The 18238-nt window shown below is 32.7% G+C and overlaps 2 protein-coding genes across 2 annotated transcripts; one reads left to right on the top strand and one right to left on the bottom strand.

Annotated features, from left to right (window-relative positions):
* Positions 1–2509: 2509 nt before the first annotated feature.
* On the bottom strand, positions 2510–4189 carry LOC137825826 (uncharacterized). The gene is made up of 2 exons (XM_090297591.1): positions 4056–4189; positions 2510–2845 (listed from the first exon to the last, which is right to left on the bottom strand). The coding sequence occupies exons 1-2, from the start codon at positions 4159–4161 to the stop codon at positions 2562–2564; spliced, it is 390 nt and encodes a 129-aa protein (XP_090153717.1). The 5' UTR covers positions 4162–4189; the 3' UTR covers positions 2510–2561.
* Positions 4190–9591: 5402 nt separating this feature from the next.
* LOC150023048 (uncharacterized) lies at positions 9592–14842 on the top strand. Its single transcript, XM_090297689.1, has 2 exons — positions 9592–14124; positions 14237–14842. Exons 1-2 carry the CDS (start codon positions 9592–9594, stop codon positions 14840–14842), a joined length of 5139 nt encoding a protein of 1712 aa, XP_090153815.1.
* Positions 14843–18238: the final 3396 nt, after the last annotated feature.

Below are 18238 nucleotides of genomic sequence, written 5' to 3' on the forward strand. Positions count from 1 at the left end.
TTGTGACTCACATGTCTTCCCTTGAACATACAACGTTTTAAAGTGAAAATTGTATTCAAATAATCAACTAAAATAATCTAAAGAAAAATTAATTAATTATATTATTGATACTAATTGTTTTTAAGAAGATGTTGATGTTAAAAATGTTAGAGTGACGTACTTCCTTCCTAATGGCACATTTTAATTTAATAAACATTTATTTGATAGAGTTTACTTTAATATACTTTATATTAACAAATGGAAGAAAAGAAAAAATTTCTTTTAAATGATTTTTTTTTCATTTTTTGAATAATTATTTGGAAACATGAACGAGTCGATAAATACTTTATCTACTAGACTAGATTACCACTACAAGAAAAAAAAGGTTTTAACGGAGGTTATTTAGCAGAAATTGATATAGTCCTAAGAATTGATTTAATTAATAAATGTTTTTTTAACCTCCGTTAAATTTCAAAGGTTTATTTTGAAATCTCAACAAAATAACGAAGGTTTTTTTAACCTTCGTTAAATTCCGAAGGTTTATTTTAAAATCTTAGTAGAATAACTAGGATTTTTTTAACCTTCGTTAAATTTCAAAGGTTTATTCTAAAATCTCAGCAAAATAACAGAGGTTTTTTTAACCTTCGTTAAATTTCAAAGGTTTTTTTTAAAACCTCAGCAAAATAACGGAGTTTTTTTTAACTTTCGTTAAATTTTATAGATTTATTGTAGAACCTCAATAACTTAAGATTTCCAAACTTCAATAAATAAATATAATTAAATCTATTTATAAATAAATAATTAAAAACTACATAATTTTAATATATTTTATAACTAAATTCTTTAAAATTTGGAAAGTGTAACTTTACATTACAAATAAGTTTTCTAAAGTTTCAAAAATTTATTTTAAAAACTCAGCAAAATAACCTTGGATAAAGTTAATTTCTCGTTGCAATATGTTCTTGCAATCTTTAGCCAAGAAAACATATGGCTTTGAAGCCCACATATGATATATAATGCAATTATTTGGGATATATAAAACAGTGATAAACATCAGTTGTTATCATGTTAGGTAACAGTGGTTTGTGACCCAAGTTGGGGGCAATAAGGTGATGAAAGAAGCAATATTGAAGTAAGAAGAAGATAATGTCTTCTTTAGTGTTTCTTCTCCTTAGAGATAATATACATAAGTGTGGCTGAATTGTGATTCCTTGTTAGGACTGTCATTGATGGTCATTGAGTCTGTCAGAGAGTAGTGTGTCTATGGTAGAAGAGAAAAGTCAGGATGATTGTTAGAGATGGTGGAAAATGGGGTTGAAGGTTATTTCAAACGGCAAGTCATTTTACGAAAATTTTGAAGCTCATGGTATTTTGTTCTTAAACCCATGGTGTTTTACGGAGGTTTTGAAATCCATGGTATTTTATGGAGGTTTTGAAACTTATGGTATTTTACGGAGGTTATTAAACCCACGATATTTAACAAGGGTTCTGAAAGGCTTTTCCTGATATTTAAAAAACTCTGGAAAAAACATTCTACAGTGATGGTTTAGCAGGAGAAACTGAAACACTGGGTAAATGACTTAATAGAGATTTTAATCCTAGATAATGTAAAAATAAACCCCATTAAAACTATTTTTTCTTGTAGTGTACCCAACTATTTAATTTAAAATGCAAATTTACAAATGAAATTTAATTGGATTAGATTGATTTATTTACTCACCTTAATGATCATAGTGATCTTTTTCATGATGTTTTATATTGTCCCGTTAAAGTGAAAAGTCTTAACTATTTTATGATTACAAAATATTGATAAATTTTACTACCAATAACAAATAAAAAAATATGTTTAAATATTTTTATATAAATTATATTTTTATTTTATAAATAAAAGTACATTTTTAAGGGAATTCTTTATTATTTTGGTTTTAAAATAATTAAAATAGTTTTACTAAAAATTAAAATAAATTATAATATTAAATGCAAAGATAATCAGAAATATTATTAACATATTGAAAAGAAAAAATAAAATGTGATAATTAGTTATGAAGTCAAACATTACTGTGATTAACTCACCAAATAAGTTTATTTTCTTAAATACTTTTTATCTATGCAATATATATAAGCAATACTTTTTTTGCTTATACAATTTATTGAAAATTCAGATGTAATTACATAACAGTTGCTAACAATTACAATTTATCAAAATGTTCCTTTTATACTTCTCATAACTTCTATCATTTTCTTCTTACTCGTCTCATTTATGTTATTCTCCCATTTCTTCTTCTCATATATAGTTACTTACTGTTATTCTCCCATTCTCAATTGTTCCTATTTTCTTTATCACGTTTTGACTTCACTGTGTACTATAATAATTTACCTAACAAAAGCGTAAGTTTTCATGTAGAAGCTTCTCATTTGAATATATTTTTATTGGACAATTCAAATTTCATTTTCTTTTTGTAAATTAATTTCTTGCTTTTTAAAATCGTTAAATTGGATCATTGCAGAATTAATATAAAGTAATTTTTTCATTATAAGTTTTTATTATGATCGCATAAAATGACTAGACAATATGGTTATTGTCAGGTACATAGGAAAATTCCCATAGCAGCAGAAAAAAGAGAAAAGAATAGGCAATGATAAAAGCAGACATAAGTTAATGTGGCATTACTTTCCCCATGGTGATGATTATTGTTTCTATGATCAAGAGCAGAACCTGCAGCAGCAGCACCATATAAAGGGACTGTTCTGCCATCTTCTGGGTGTGGTAAATTGCCATGCTCACCATTACTACCACCGTGTATTCCCATGCTGCTTGCATGACCAGATCCATGGCCTCCACCACCACCACGTCTATTAACTGATGCTACAATATTTGTTGAACTTGTTACAAATGGAGTATCTGATAAACCCTAATCTTAAAAATATATATGTTTTTAATGTAGATTGTTAATTAGGTAGTGAATGATGGTTAAGTTATGTTATTGCATTGTATGCATGTATTCTAGATATATTAAGAAGCAAATTTTAAGTTTAATTCAATTTTCAGTAACAATTGAGTAATAAAGATGAATAAATTGTTTTTTATTTAAATAAATTTTAAATAACTTTCATATCATATTAAAAAATAATTTTAAATTTAATTTAATCTAATAAATTTATTTTATAAGATGAGATTTGTATTTATCTATATATTAAATATTTTTACATTTTAAGATCTCCAATAAATTATTAAACAATGATTAACTATGTCCAACCACGATTAAGTGAATTAGAAAGATAAAAAAAAAATTAGGGTCTAACGCATAGATACATGGCTGATAAAAGAATTTTTTTTTTTTTTTGTCTAAACAAGAAATTGAAGTAATTTGTCATGAAACCCGAAAAATTAGATTACTATTTAAAAATGTTTTATAAAGTTAAAATAGGGCTTCAATCAAACAAATTAAAACATCAAATCATTAATGAAGTTAATTAACAACGAAGGCACAACGTAATAACCCTTAAACGGAAGAACTTTTTTTTATTATTAAAAGCAGAAAATTAGTTGCTTTGTTTTCAAGTTGAGAATAAAGAAAAAAAAGTAAGAATTATGTGTTGCTTGCACAGAAATAGTTTCTCGAAAACAAGAATAATTCCAAACTAAATTACTTAACAAATAAAAAAATAAGAAATACTTAAGTGAGAATTAAACTTTAGATAATGTATATATTACCAAAAAAAATCTCACTAAGAACATATTTATTTTTCAATTGAAATATCAATTGGTCTAAATTTTCCAATTAAAAAAGCAAGCATGCTAAGTCGATCTTAGGAACGTATTTAAAATTAAGTTTAGTCAATATATTTTTTCTTGATAACAAATGAATGAATAGAAATAAATTATTTAAAAAATAACCAATCCCTATAAAAAAAAAGGAACATTTATACATTACATAAAACTAACATTTCATCATACCGAAATACTCAAAAAGATAGTGAACTACCCAATAAGGAAGAACACCCAAAACATATGAGAAATTACAAAAACTGCATAAACACTATGATATTAGAAGGAATGATGAGAAGGAAAATACCTATATTAGAAGAGTTTATTTGCTGTTCTGAATTGACGGGAAGAAGAAGATGATGAAGCAGCATCAGCAGGTAGAATAACTTCACATGCTTCCAAATGTGTTCCATTACTTGCAAGCTCTGCTTTCAATTGGTTTTGATATCAACATTACATTAACTTATATTATATATGCCTGCGTGTTTCTTCCATTACTGATTCTTTCTTTTAATTCAAGCAACTTATACTATAACACACACATAGTACATATATATATATATACATATATATATATATATATATAAAGTTGTTTAAAAAACAGATAATCTCAAATGCAGAAACATGAAATCTGAACTCATTGGTAATGGAATACTTCTTGATAATGAAAAGAAGAAAACATTTAGAGATTTAGAAGTAGGATTTGGAATTATGTTTTTCTGTTACAGTTTTGAACCAAATTATTATTGAAGTTAGCTCATACTATATATTTGAGTCTGAGTAAAAAAATAATATTAAACGACAACATATAAAAAAAATCGTAAATTTATTACATTAACATTTGTATACATTAAATAAAAAATATAAAACAATTCATAAATTTATCGTATTAAAATTTTGGAAAAAAAATTGTAATTTTATTATATTTAAATTTTTATACATTAAATAAAAAGATTTAAATAACAATATATAAAAAAGAATATTCATAAATTTATTGTATTAAAATTTTGGATTAAAAGTGATATTATAGTCTCTTGAGTTGTTAAGAGTTTATTGTTATCAATCTCAAATTGACTCCAAAGTAGAACTTATTTGTGATAAAATGCTTCCTCTACAAAAATGACAAAAATAATTTTTAAAAGATTTTATACTTAAAATAAATAAAAAAGTATAATTTAGGCTTCTCTCTATAAAAATTTATTAAAGGAAAGATTAAGGATTATCATCAAACTTCAATTTAACTGAAACACTAAAAAAAAAAAAACTACGTAAGCAGTAACCATTTTAATATGTCAATTATTAAAAATTGTCTTAATTTTTTATAATACGATATTTTTATAACTCTCACAAATTATATTAAAAAAATGGTATTTACAACTGTCATTTTATAAATAGACTATATTTTCGTGAATTCTGAAAATTTATTTCCCAAAAAGAATTTATGATTTCAAAACCTTTGAAACTCTATTTCTTTTTTAAACCCTCTCTCTTTGACCACCAACCTTTTCTTACTACACTCCTAAACTATGGGTTAGAAAATGGTGATGACACGATTGAAGAAATACAATCAGGGATAGATTCTGAGGGAACAAGTAATTTGTTAACACTTATAGGTCCTATTTGAGATTCTGCAGGATATAAGACTTTTGATGTTGTTAACATGACTAGACATGCTAATATCTATTGATTATGCACGAGATGTTTGACTTATAATAAACTTCTAGCTATTACCTAGGATAAAATTTCACTGTGTAATGGTTTGATAAATTTTTAAATATCACACAAAATTTACAATTTTATAACAAGTGTAATAAAAGCCTAAAATATAGGGAAAAACCTAAAAAAAAAATATTAGTAAATGATTGATTTTTTGAAATTTTAGACCATCAATTCCCTTTAAGCAGCTTACCTCATTTCGAGCAACTTTTATTTTAACGCGTCTCAATCCAAGTTCTCTATCAAAAGTTATAACTATTTCAACTTTTTTCCTACTAAATTTTGGCAACTCAAAATATATCACTATTTTATGTAATGTGAGAACTCCTCTATCTGGTTTACACTAAAAGAAATTTTAACTATTTTTAATGAATTTTACAAAATCAGTTGAATAGTGCGAACTGATGAAACACAATCTGTTCAACGTGATTTACTTTTAGTATTCAATTCTTCATTAGAATTTGCTTACTTTGAATGTATGGACCGAATGATTTCTTTGCCTTTAAGGATGAAAATTTTTCTATTAGTTTGGTTGTATTAATGTTGCAATTTTGTTCTCATTTAGTTTCAATTCTTCTAGTTATAGTTTTACCTTTCCCGTTGTGTAGTTTACAATTTCAAGCAGTGCACTACATTACATTCTTTAATTTCTTTTATTGTTTTGAGATTTGTTTTCGTTGCTTTTCAACTCAGTCATTTCCAATTTCCAATTTAGTTTTTTTGTTTTTGATATTAAAATCTAATCACAACCTAACTGATTTTCAATCATTTTACATCTTCACTACATTATTTATGTTTTTCCATTCCCTGCATTTTACACTTTCACTGCATTATTTATGTTTTTCCATTCATTTCCCCTTTATAATTCTGCATTCATACTTCTCATTCTAGACTCTAACTTTACATTTTATTTATCTTCCTTTTCAGGTATAGTTTACTTTTCCAATTTTAGTATGATGTTGCTTTTTATAATTATGCATTTACACTCTGTTCTCTTGCATTTTCTAATTTGTTCAAAAAGGACATCAAAATCTAAAAACTAGGAAAGATTCTTACATGTTGATGTTGTCAAGAACGAATAAAGTAGCAAAATAGGGGAGTGCCTCATACTTCAACAAATTTTGGACCCAATATTCAAATCCCCTCTTGTGCCTGTCTCGCAAGTCAAACAAAAATGAGTCACTAGTTTTATAAGGCAATATGATAGCTAGTCAATTCATAGTTAATTTTTAATTGGATAGTTTGGAATTGGGTCCAAGAACATGAGGGGGAAAACTACAAAGTTTGTTGCAGTAGTTCTTAAAGGGAGATGTGTTAAATCTACTCTTTATTGTAGCTGCCACAATTGCATATACAAATGGTATTCAAACAATCAATTCATATTGATTATTAATTACAATTTCAACAAACCATGAATTGAGTAAGTGTCATATTTTAGTAATTTTTCATATTAAAAGACAAACACTTATGCATATTTTGTGATTATAATATGAATAAAAACAATTTATTCCCAAATCTGTGTTAGTTTCAGGATTCTAGGGGAAAATGAAGATGAAAGGGCTAAAGGAGAATATACAAGATGAAAAGGAAAAGTTAGAATGCTTAAAAGTTGCCCAAACTCACCTAAGCTAGATCACTCCAGATGAAATCTCCCAAGCAAGATCACTCCAGAGAAGTTGGGCTTTTTCTCGTCCAACTCGCCCAAGCGACCCCAAACTCGCCCAAGCGAGAAGTCACTTAGTCCAAGCCCAACTAGGTTATGAGGCGTGAGGCATAACTCTAGACATTATTGAGAGAATAGAAGGTAATAGAAAACCCTAGAGGAGGTAGCCGCCAAGGAGAAACATCCTGGATCTTCTTTTCTTGCTTTCCATGCTTGTAATGACCAACATGAGTGACTAATTCCATCCTTTCGGGTTAGGAGTAATGTGTTCAAACTCTTATGTATTGATGTTATATTTAAACATAATATTATGTTCTTGGTTGATGATTGATATTGTCATTTTATTCCTAACATATTTGAATGTTAGGAATAAATTTGAAATGTTAATTACTATCAACATCTGCTCGTAACAATAGGAGTTTGTATAAATATGCGAAGAATCAATATAAATTGATTTTATATGGACATCAATATCAATCAACAATAGAATATTATTATGTTTTTCAAAATACAAAAAAAGTGAGAAGGATGATCCTCAATCCCAATTTTTCCAATTGAATCAAACAACTCTTTAATTTGCTTTATTTAATTCTTGCAATTTCATACACAACAAACTTTATAATATTGTTTTCTATTTAATAAATATTATACTTGAAAATTCAATTATTCCTTGTGGGTTCGATATCTATTCTTAGAAACAAATTTATTACTTTTGACACGGTACACTTGCTGTAAAATAGTCATCAAACTACTATTTATAAAATTTAATAAAATAGTTATATCTTCCCAGATATTTTGTGTATGAAGGTAGATATATCTTACAGTAAAAGTATATATACCATTGTTTGTAATGATATAATGTTTAAATTTAAGCGATATATTTTACATATAGATGTGAACTTTGATACTTTCACATGGAATGAATGTGTTTTCTTATTATAAGTTTGTGTATTATTTAATTATTTTATTAGTAATTATTAAAACATGTTTTTTTAAATTATGAATTTTTTTTAATTAAATATTATAATATATAATATTCGAATTACGATAGTTACAACTAAAATATTATATTTCATAATTTATTATAATAATGACCAATACAAATGTCATATTATAACGTCAATAATAATATTGAAATCATTTTATTAATTAAAATAATTATAATATTTAACCAACATAAATTACATACTTAAAAATATCACTTTAATAATTAATATTTTGGTTGCTAATTTTATATGCACTAATATTTTATATTTTAAATTGTGTTTTTACCTGTTTATAAATATTTTACAAACCTTCTTATAAATAATCAAAATTCAATATAACTAAATATTAATGATCTTCCATATATTATGTAGGAAATAGTAGTATAGAAAGTAAAGGTAAATCATATTACAAAATTCAAAGTATTGTAAACAAATTAAAAGAATCAAATATATTACAAAAGTGATCACAAAAAGTCAAATTTATTATGCTTATAGGAATAACGACCTCAGGCTAAGAATGTTAACTCTTTGGCAAATGATTGGTGATTAAGTTGAAGTATAAATTGGTAGAGCATAATAAATCTTGAACGAAAACTTACCATTAGAATGTCAAATTCTTTATAGTTACAGCCTCACACCTAAAGAAATAGAAAACTAAATAATGCAACCATAAAGTCAATTAACTAGGCTTTTTTTATGATTACCAAGTTTAAAGCATTTTTATTGCAGTGATACTACGTTGATTGGGAATTATAGCAAGATAATTACTCAAAGAAGGTAATATATATATATATATATATATATATATATATATTCGGAATCATATCCTATTCATTAAGGTCAACAAATAAAAATTGTTAAAAAGGTACTGGTAGCCTAAAACCGAGAGGTATAGGCCGAGAACTACATGTCCAATAAATTAGAACCGAAAGGTCTGGACCGAAACCTGAAAGGATAATAAAAATCATAATAAAGCTCAATTTAAATAAGGAACTTGCACAAGGGGGTGTAAAAGTAATAAAAAGGTGTGATAAGAAAGTCCAAAAATACTGTAGAAGGCCCATCAACGAAACTCTATAAATAGGAGGTTAGCACAAGAAAAAGGTAAGAGTGATTTTATCTGAAAAACCATTACATTGTTTCTGACTTTGGCATCGGAGCGACTTGCAGGTACATCCCCCCACCTGTGATGAATACCAACCGAGAGGAGTAGCCGAGTGGTGCAGCCGAGAAGAACAGCCGAGATGAATAGCCGAGAGAAGCAGCCGAGAGGAACAACCGCGAGCCTAGCCCAGTTGAGAGTCCAGCCCAAGAAGTAATCCAGCCCAATAGAAACCCGAGAGTATAGCCCGAAATCAGAAGATTTGTGTAAAAGGCCATCTTGTTTTAGTTCGAGTGTTCTTGGTCCCTTTTTGTAAGAACATTTTGGCGCCCACCGTGGGGCCGAGAACTAGTTAGAAGGAAAGGTAGGAGACAAGATGGATCAGAGAGAAGGACAAGACGAAGAGCAAGTAGATAACGTCAGTATGCCAATGACAATGTTGGTGCAGCTGCAAAAAGAGTTCGAGACGTTAAAAAAGAGTAATGAAGAAGAGCTGAGTATGTTAAGAGCCGAAAATGCACGCATGAGGAGAAAACTACAAGAGGAGACAGTTTTGAATGCATCATTTGAAACTGTTCAGCCAAGAACACAAGTCAATGAGAGGATTTATCATAATGAAAGTTCCCAAACGAAAAGAAGATTCCTTGGAGATTCTGAAGTTTTTGCAGGAACATCTTCAAGAAAACATCCCTTCTGTGATGTTATAGTTGATACTCCATTGCCTGACAATTGGAGAAGTTTAACTATTGACAAGTATGACGGAAGCACAGACCCTGATGAACATGTTGCGGTATACACCACGCAGATCAGTCTATATACGTGGAACGATGCTATTATGTGCAGAGTGTTCCCTACAACCTTAAAAGGGACAGCGTTAAGTTGGTTCACACGCCTTCCGCCATTGAGCATAGATTGTTTTGATACATTGGTGGAAAAGTTTGGAGCTCAGTTCGCAACTAGTCGTCCTCATTGTTTAACTTCAATTGCTTTGGTGAATATAAGGCAAGAAAAGGGAGAGTCGTTAAGAATGTTCATGGAACGCTTTGGGAAGGTTGCCCTGGGAATTCGAAACCTCAGCCCAGAGGTTACCATGCATCATATGATAACATCATTAAAGCCGGGACCGTTTGCTGATAGTCTCTGCAAGAAACCTGCGACTAGTTTAGATGAGCTAAGACAACGAGCGTCAAAGTTCATGCAAATGGAAGAACTGAGAGAGTTCCGGAACCAGGCAAGGATGGATGGAGGTGAAAAAAAGGTGATAGAAAAAGAAAGTGGACCTATGGCTAGAAGAGCCAGGGAAGAATTCAGAAGCCGAAAGTTCCAGCAATACACACCCTTAAATACAAACAGAACAAGAGTCTTAGAAGAAGCCATGGCGGCAGAGATAATACCACCAACTAGAAAAGTGCGAACACCGGAAAGGGCCGACCACACCAAACATTGTGAATATCATAAAAATCACGGCCACCATACAGAGGAGTGTGTCGGGTTGAAAGATAGAATAGAAGAATTGATTCAGGCTGGGCAGTTGAAGCGTTTTGTTCAAGGAGGAAATGTTAGACTGAGGACCAGTCCGGAGAGAAGATTGAAAGGAATTGAAACAGGGGGAAGAAGGGCAGACAGATTTGAAAGAGAAAAAAGAATAGAAAAAAGAGATGATAGAAGAGGTGGAAGATCAGAAGGAAGAAATGACAGGGTTTATCAAAACACACAATCAGTAAGGAGAAGTAGGGAACGAAGCTTGGGGAGACCTGTCAGGGGGTTTATAAACACTATTTCAGGTGGTTTCTCTGGAAAAGAATCATCATCAGCAAGGAAACAACATTGGAGAAGTATAAGGACCATTAACCACATTTTTAAAAGAAGAACTTTGCCACCAATGCTTTTTACAGATGAAGATTTCCAAGAAATTGATCCCGATCACGACGATCCTATGGTGATAACAGTTGAAATAGCCGAATATGCCGTCATGAAAACCTTGGTTGATCAAGGCAGCTCAGTTGATATTCTGTTTTGGGATACTTTCAAAAGACTGCATCTGAAAGAAGAAGACATTGTACCTTTCCGAGAACAAATCATTGGTTTTTTAGGGGAGAGAGTCAGCACGAAAGGGTATGTGGATTTGATGACTATGTTCGGAAGAGGAAGTAAGACTAAAAAGATTAAAATCAGATATTTGGTGGTGGATGCTTCTACGTCGTATAATGTGTTGTTAGGACGTTCTTCTTTGAATAAGTTGGGAGCAATAGTTTCAACGCCGCATCTAGCAATGAAATTTCCAACAGAAAAGGAGGAGATAGCAACAGTTTATGTTAATCAAAGAGATGCTCGAGAATGTTATGCAGCCGGTCTAAAGATGAATTTAAAAACACACAAAGATACCGAAAGAATGGTGGCAATGGCGGATTTGGACCCGAGATTAAATGATGAAAGGTTGGAACCGAAAGAAGAGACTACAGCCGTGGTATTAGGCCGAGATGAGAAGCAATGCACTTATATAAGTGGAAGTTTGCCCGAAGAATTGTTAAACAAACTTGTCACATTGTTACGCGACAACAAAGACTTGTTCGCTTGGGCACCGTCTGATATACCTGGAATTGATCCAAAGGTAATTTGTCATAAGTTGTCGGTATGCCGAGAAGCAAGACCGATATCTCAGAAACGAAGAAAGTTGGGTGAAGAGAGAAGAAAGGCAGCAATGGAAGAAACTGAGAAGTTAATGCAAACCGGTTTCATTAAGGAAGCTCAATATACGACATGGTTGTCCAATGTGGTGCTCGTCAAAAAACCGAATGGAAAGTGGAGAATGTGTACAGATTATACAGACTTAAATAAGGCTTGTCCGAAAGATACATATCCATTGCCCAACATTGACCGATTGGTAGATGGGGCGTCTGGACAAGAAATGATGAGTTTTCTTGATGCTTATTCAGGGTATAACCAAATACAGATGTATGAGCCAGATGTGCCCAAAACAGCTTTTACCACAGATACGGCAAATTATTGTTACAAAGTCATGCCTTTCGGCTTAAAGAATGCCGGAGCAACGTATCAGAGATTGATGGATAAGGTGTTCAAAGATCAAATTGGAAGAAACATGGAAGTATATGTGGACGATATGGTTGTGAAGTCAGAGAAAGTGGAGAAACATTTGGGAGATCTTGAGGAGGTGTTTTCACGCATAAGAGAGTACAATATACGTCTCAACCCAGAAAAATGTGTATTCGGCGTCAAAGGTGGAAAATTTCTAGGTTTTATGTTGACCAACAGAGGGATTGAGGCTAATCCTGATAAATGTGAAGCAATTATGAAGATGGGGAACCCGAAAAACCTGAAAGAGGTGCAGAGGCTAGTAGGGAAGCTAAATTCATTGTCAAGGTTTTTACCGATCTTAGCCGAAAAAACTAAACCGATAATAAGCCTGTTAAAAAAATCTGAAACCTTTGAGTGGAATGAAAAATGTGAGCAAGCCTTCTCTAAAATCAAAAGCATGGTAGCTGAACCACCAATCCTAATCAAACCTGAGTTGACCCAACCCATCATAGTTTACTTAGCAACTTCCAATGAAGCCATAGGAGCAGCGTTAATCCAAGAGAATCCAGACCAGAAACCAATATACTTTGTAAGTAGATCCCTCCAAAATGCTGAAACCAGATATCCCAAAGTAGAAAAAGTCGCCTTAACCTTGGTGTACGCCGCAAGACGTCTTCGGCCATACTTTCAGAATCATCAGATAATTGTGAGGACAGATTATCCAATATCAAAAATCTTGAGAAAACCAGAACTTGCAGGTAGGATGGTGACATGGTCAATGGAGCTTTCCGAATATGGAATCAAGTATGAACCGAGAGGACCAATCAAAGCTCAAGCCCTTGCAGATTTCATCATCCAGATGCCGACAACAGCACAGCAGGAGCAGTGGATATTGTATGTAGATGGCGCATCAAGCAAAAAAGGAAGCGGAGCAGGGATAGTACTTGAAGGACCAGACAACTTCCAAATAGAGATGGCATTGAGATTCGAGTTCAGAACATCCAACAACCAGGCCGAATACGAAGCTCTTATTGCAGGACTACTACTGGCGAGAGACATGGGAGTTGAAAACGTCATTTGCAAAAGTGATTCTCAGCTCTCAGTGGGACAGGTACGAGGAGATTATCAGGTAAAAGATCCATTATTGATGCAATATTATCATAAGGTATTAAATGTCATGCAATGTTTCAAACAAGCTGAAATAAAATATATTCCGAGAGAGCTAAACATGAAAGCAGATTCATTATCCAAATTGGCAAGTCAGCAGCGGCAACTCCAACACAATTCGGTTATACAACAAACCCTCAGTCACCCGACAGTCGGTTTCGAGGAATGTTGCAACGTCACCACAACAACAGATGAATGGATAGAAACATATTTGGAAGCCATAAAGAATCAAGAGCAAGGTGTTCAATTGGATACAAAAATGACCAAAAAAATAGCTAGTTTTGTGTTAATTAGAGATGAACTCTATAAACGTGGATATTCGATACCTTTGTTGAAATGTCTCTCAAAAGAGCAAGCTCAGTATGTAGTGAAAGAACTTCATGAAGGAATATGTGGCTTACATTGTGGAGCCCGAACAATGGCAACAAAAGTTTGCAGAGCTGGATATTATTGGCCAACACTCCGAGAAGATTGTGAAATATATGTTAAAACATGCAAGAAGTGTCAAGAATTTGGAAGTTTGAACCATATACCAGCACAGGCGTTACAAGGAATTACTTCTCCATGGCCCTTTGCAAAATGGGGAATTGATATACTCGGTCCATTTCCACTTGGCCGAGGACAAACTAAATTCATGATAGTCGCTGTAGATTACTTTACGAAATGGATAGAAGCAGAAGCACTGACTAAGATAACAACTCAGCAAGTTCAAACATTTATATGGAAAAATATAATATGTCGATTTGGAATCCCACACACCATAATAACTGATAATGGCCGACAATTCATTGACAAAAAACTTATGGAATTTTATGCAGATTTGGGAATTAAGTCAACAAGCACTTCAGTTGAACATCCGCAGACGAATGGACAAGCGGAGGCTGCAAACAGTTATTTTGGGACAATTGAAGAAGAGGTTAGGAAATGCCAAAGGTTTGTGGGCAGAGAAGTTACCAGAGATCTTATGGGCATATAGATGTACACCACAAACTTCAACTGGTGAAACACCATTCAACCTCACATATGGGACGGATGCAATGTTACCTGTAGAAGTGAATGAACCAACGTTACGAAGGCAGATAGAAGACTGGAATATTAACAATGAATGCTTGAGAACCGACCTTGATCTCATTGAAGAACTTAGAGAACGAGCAAAGATAAAAGAGGCAGCAGTAAAAAGAAGAGCAATGAAAAGGTTCAATGCGAAAGTAAAATTCAGAGATTTTAAGGAGGGGGACTTAGTATGGAGAATGCGAACTGATGCACGAAAAGATCCGCGACACGGAAAATTGGCCTCTAATTGGGAAGGTCCATTCAGGATACTCGAAAATTTGCAAAATGGAGCATACAGATTAGAAACTCTAGAAGAAAAAATAGTACCGAGAACATGGAATACAAGTCATTTAAAGTTTTATTTTAGTTGAAATTCGAAGATGTACAAAGAAGGCTGTATATATATCTATCCATCAATGAAGAAGCATTATCCATTAACAATGTGTCGTTCATTTACATATCTTTCGGTCTTGGATGATTTCACTCTAAGTGAAAACCCACCCGAAAAGAAACGTATTCATATCTTTCGGTCTTGGATGATTTTACTCTAAGTGAAAACCCACCCGAAAAGAAACATTCATAAATCTTTCGGTCTTGGATGATTTCACTCTAAGTGAAAACCCACCCGAAAAGAAACGTATTCATAAATCTTTCGGTCTTGGATGATTTCACTCTAAGTGAAAACCCACCCGAAAAGAAACGTATTCATAACTTTCGGTCTTGGATGATTTCACTAAGTGAAAACCCACCCGAAAAGAAACGTATTCATAAATCTTTCGGCTTTGGATGATTTCACTCTAAGTGAAAACCCACCCGAAAAGAAACATTCATAAAGCTTTCGGTCCTGGATGATTTCACTAAGTGAAAACCCACCCGAAAAGAAACGTATTCATAAAACTTTCGGCTTTAGATGATTTCACTCTAAGAGAAAATCCACCCGAAAATTCGCATATTCATAAAAACTTGTGATCTCGGACGCTTCCATTTCCAATAAAAAATTCACTCGCATACCATACTTTTGTTGATAATAAATTGGATAAAACCACTAATAAATTATGAATCAATACCCATTATGATATTTTACATAAAGTTGATTTCATGCGTTCATAGATTACAAAATCCGCAAAGAATCCGTTATTTTGAAGCCACTTTCGGATAAAACCGACAGGTACTCGGCGTATGAACAAAACATCATTGCATTAAAAATAGTACAATTAACTCGGTAGGTGACAATTATGTAGAATACGACCAATAATGCAAAACAATATAACAGTTGACAATCTAACAAACTTTATATGTATTAAAGCTTTCAAAAAGACAGTACATTTAACAAAATGAATCCCCCCACATGGATTAGCATATCAAAAAGCATCCATACATGGATTTGTAGTTCAAAATAAATCTACTTTCGGCAAGCACACCTACGCCTTTCTAGCTCTCAATATTGACATCTTCAGCATCTGTGTCTGGGATTTCGTTAGCCGGCACCAATTCACCCTTGTAAAAATCCTTTTTAACATCAAACTTGCCTTCATCAAGTGGAATCTTATAAAAATATTTGGCTTGTTGAAGTGCTTTCTCAAAACCAAGTTGATGTTGTTCAAATATAAAGCTTTCGGCTTCAAAAACGTTGGTCCTCAGCTGACTTATCTCTTCATCCATGAGTTTGATGGCATTTTTGTCGGCTTCGTTTGTAGACAATAACGCTAACACCTTCTCATTCAGCAGTTGATTCTCTTTACGGAGTTGAGCGTTTTCTTCACTTGACCTCGAGCTTTCATTCTTCAATTCAACAATTTCTTTTTTAAACTCTTCCTTTGCAACTTCTTGTTCACCTTTTTGTTTCTTCATTTCTTCTAGTTGCTCGAACAAAGAGCTCGTTTTCTCCTTGTATTCAGCAAGGTCAATCCTCAATTTCTCAAATTCAGATAAAGACACACAATTTCCATTTTTCTCCTTCATCATTTTTCCAATCAACAAACTTCTACTCGACAATTCAATAATCGAATCAGCCAATGAAGCAGCATCCATATTTTTCAACATATTGTAAGACGATTCATTAAAAGAAGTTTGGACAAACTTCGCATACTTAGTTGATGCACAAAAAATAGTTTCAGAAAGTGGTTCCGATGACACATTCTCAACACGACGATGACGCCGGGAAGAAGAGTGTGATCTCTTGCTGCTTCTATCTCGTTTCTTTGATTTTTTCGAAGGCCCAGCCACATCAACATGATGCGCAACTTCAACCATTTCAACAGGTGCAACACGCTCCGCTTCTTCCGTTTCAACAACAGGATTCACCACATTTTCCCGCCGAGGAGTTACATCACCTACTTTGTTTAGCAGCTTCGAAAAATAAGACCGAGCTTTCGGATTTGTGCTTGCCATCAAAGCTGAAAATCAATAAAAAACTTAGCAAAGTTAAAAAACACATCCTATCAAACAAGTACATCAAGAACAACCACCTACCAATAAGATCTTCTCGTGGATGGGACGAAGTGTACAATTGTAGCAAGGCGCGAGTGGGAACTTGGTACGAGAGGTGACTGAAAACTTCAATAACATGACGATCGGCCGCCCCCATTGAGTGAAAAGATATTGAATTAAACTTCACCGGATCTCTTGTCCAGTAAAGAGGAAATTTTGGAGACTCTCCATTGAAAAAATACTCTTTCCCTATCGGCTCTATTAGAATTTTGAAAAAACCTCCCTTAAAATCCTTATAAGATGATGTAAAAGGTTTAAGGAAGCAAACGTTGGATTTACTAATAAGAGAAAGCCATCCTGGTCGTTTACCAGGCCGAGAACTATAATAATACAGGAACGAAGCTGGACTAGGAGAAAGCGACAGTAATTTACACAAAATACTAAAAGCTTGCATGGCAGCCCAACCATTAGGGTGAAGCTGAGTAGGGGCAACATTAAGAAAATTAAGAACGCCTATTTGAAAGTTGTTCAAAGGCAATCGAATATGAAGGTCTCTAAAAAAGCAAGCATAAAAATAGAAAAATTCATAACTATCATCTTCTCGGCCATGGCAAACATTATCAACATCCCCAACACGCCGAAAGGAAATAATATCGTTTTCAATATCAGAATAATAAATCTGAGAATGAGAAAGAAAACTACGAAGTTCGGTAGCAGAACGATACTTCGAAAAATATTCCCGAACCCTAGGGTTAACCCACTGATAACCTGGACGAAGGTTTTTCCGAGGCAACATAAAATCGACTTCTTGAGGAACATCAACAGTAGGAGCTCCATTAGAATCATTCATGCAAGAAGGGGTAGCAGATGAAGACTTTGAGTCTGGATGATCCTCTTCCCGAACCACTCGCCCAGTTGATTCACCACCCGCGCTCGAACAATCATCACTAGCAGAAAAGCTTGAAAGAGACATTACCTTTCCAGAATCAACTGAAGATGAAAAATGAGCTTCTGTTAATAGCGATAAGTTTCACAATCACAAAAAGACTCAGAAAGGAACCTATTTATAACCCACGCAAACCCTAGAATTTGAAACGTTATGATCGCACAAAATTATTCAAAAATATATATGATCTAACGGTTAAAATGGACATCTCATGTCAAATCATGTATTCTCAGAAAAGTAAATTACGAAAACCAAGGCATTAAATACCAAATCAAATCAACACTCAAAACTATTATATTATATTAAGACACAAATCATTTCAATCTAAATCAATTATTTTTGTCTCGGGGGCCAGTGTACTGGTAGCCTAAAACCGAGAGGTATAGGCCGA

This window comes from Phaseolus vulgaris, chromosome 11 (genome assembly GCF_051622355.1).
Source record: "Phaseolus vulgaris cultivar YP4 chromosome 11, ASM5162235v1, whole genome shotgun sequence".
Lineage (NCBI taxonomy): Eukaryota > Viridiplantae > Streptophyta > Magnoliopsida > Fabales > Fabaceae > Phaseolus > Phaseolus vulgaris.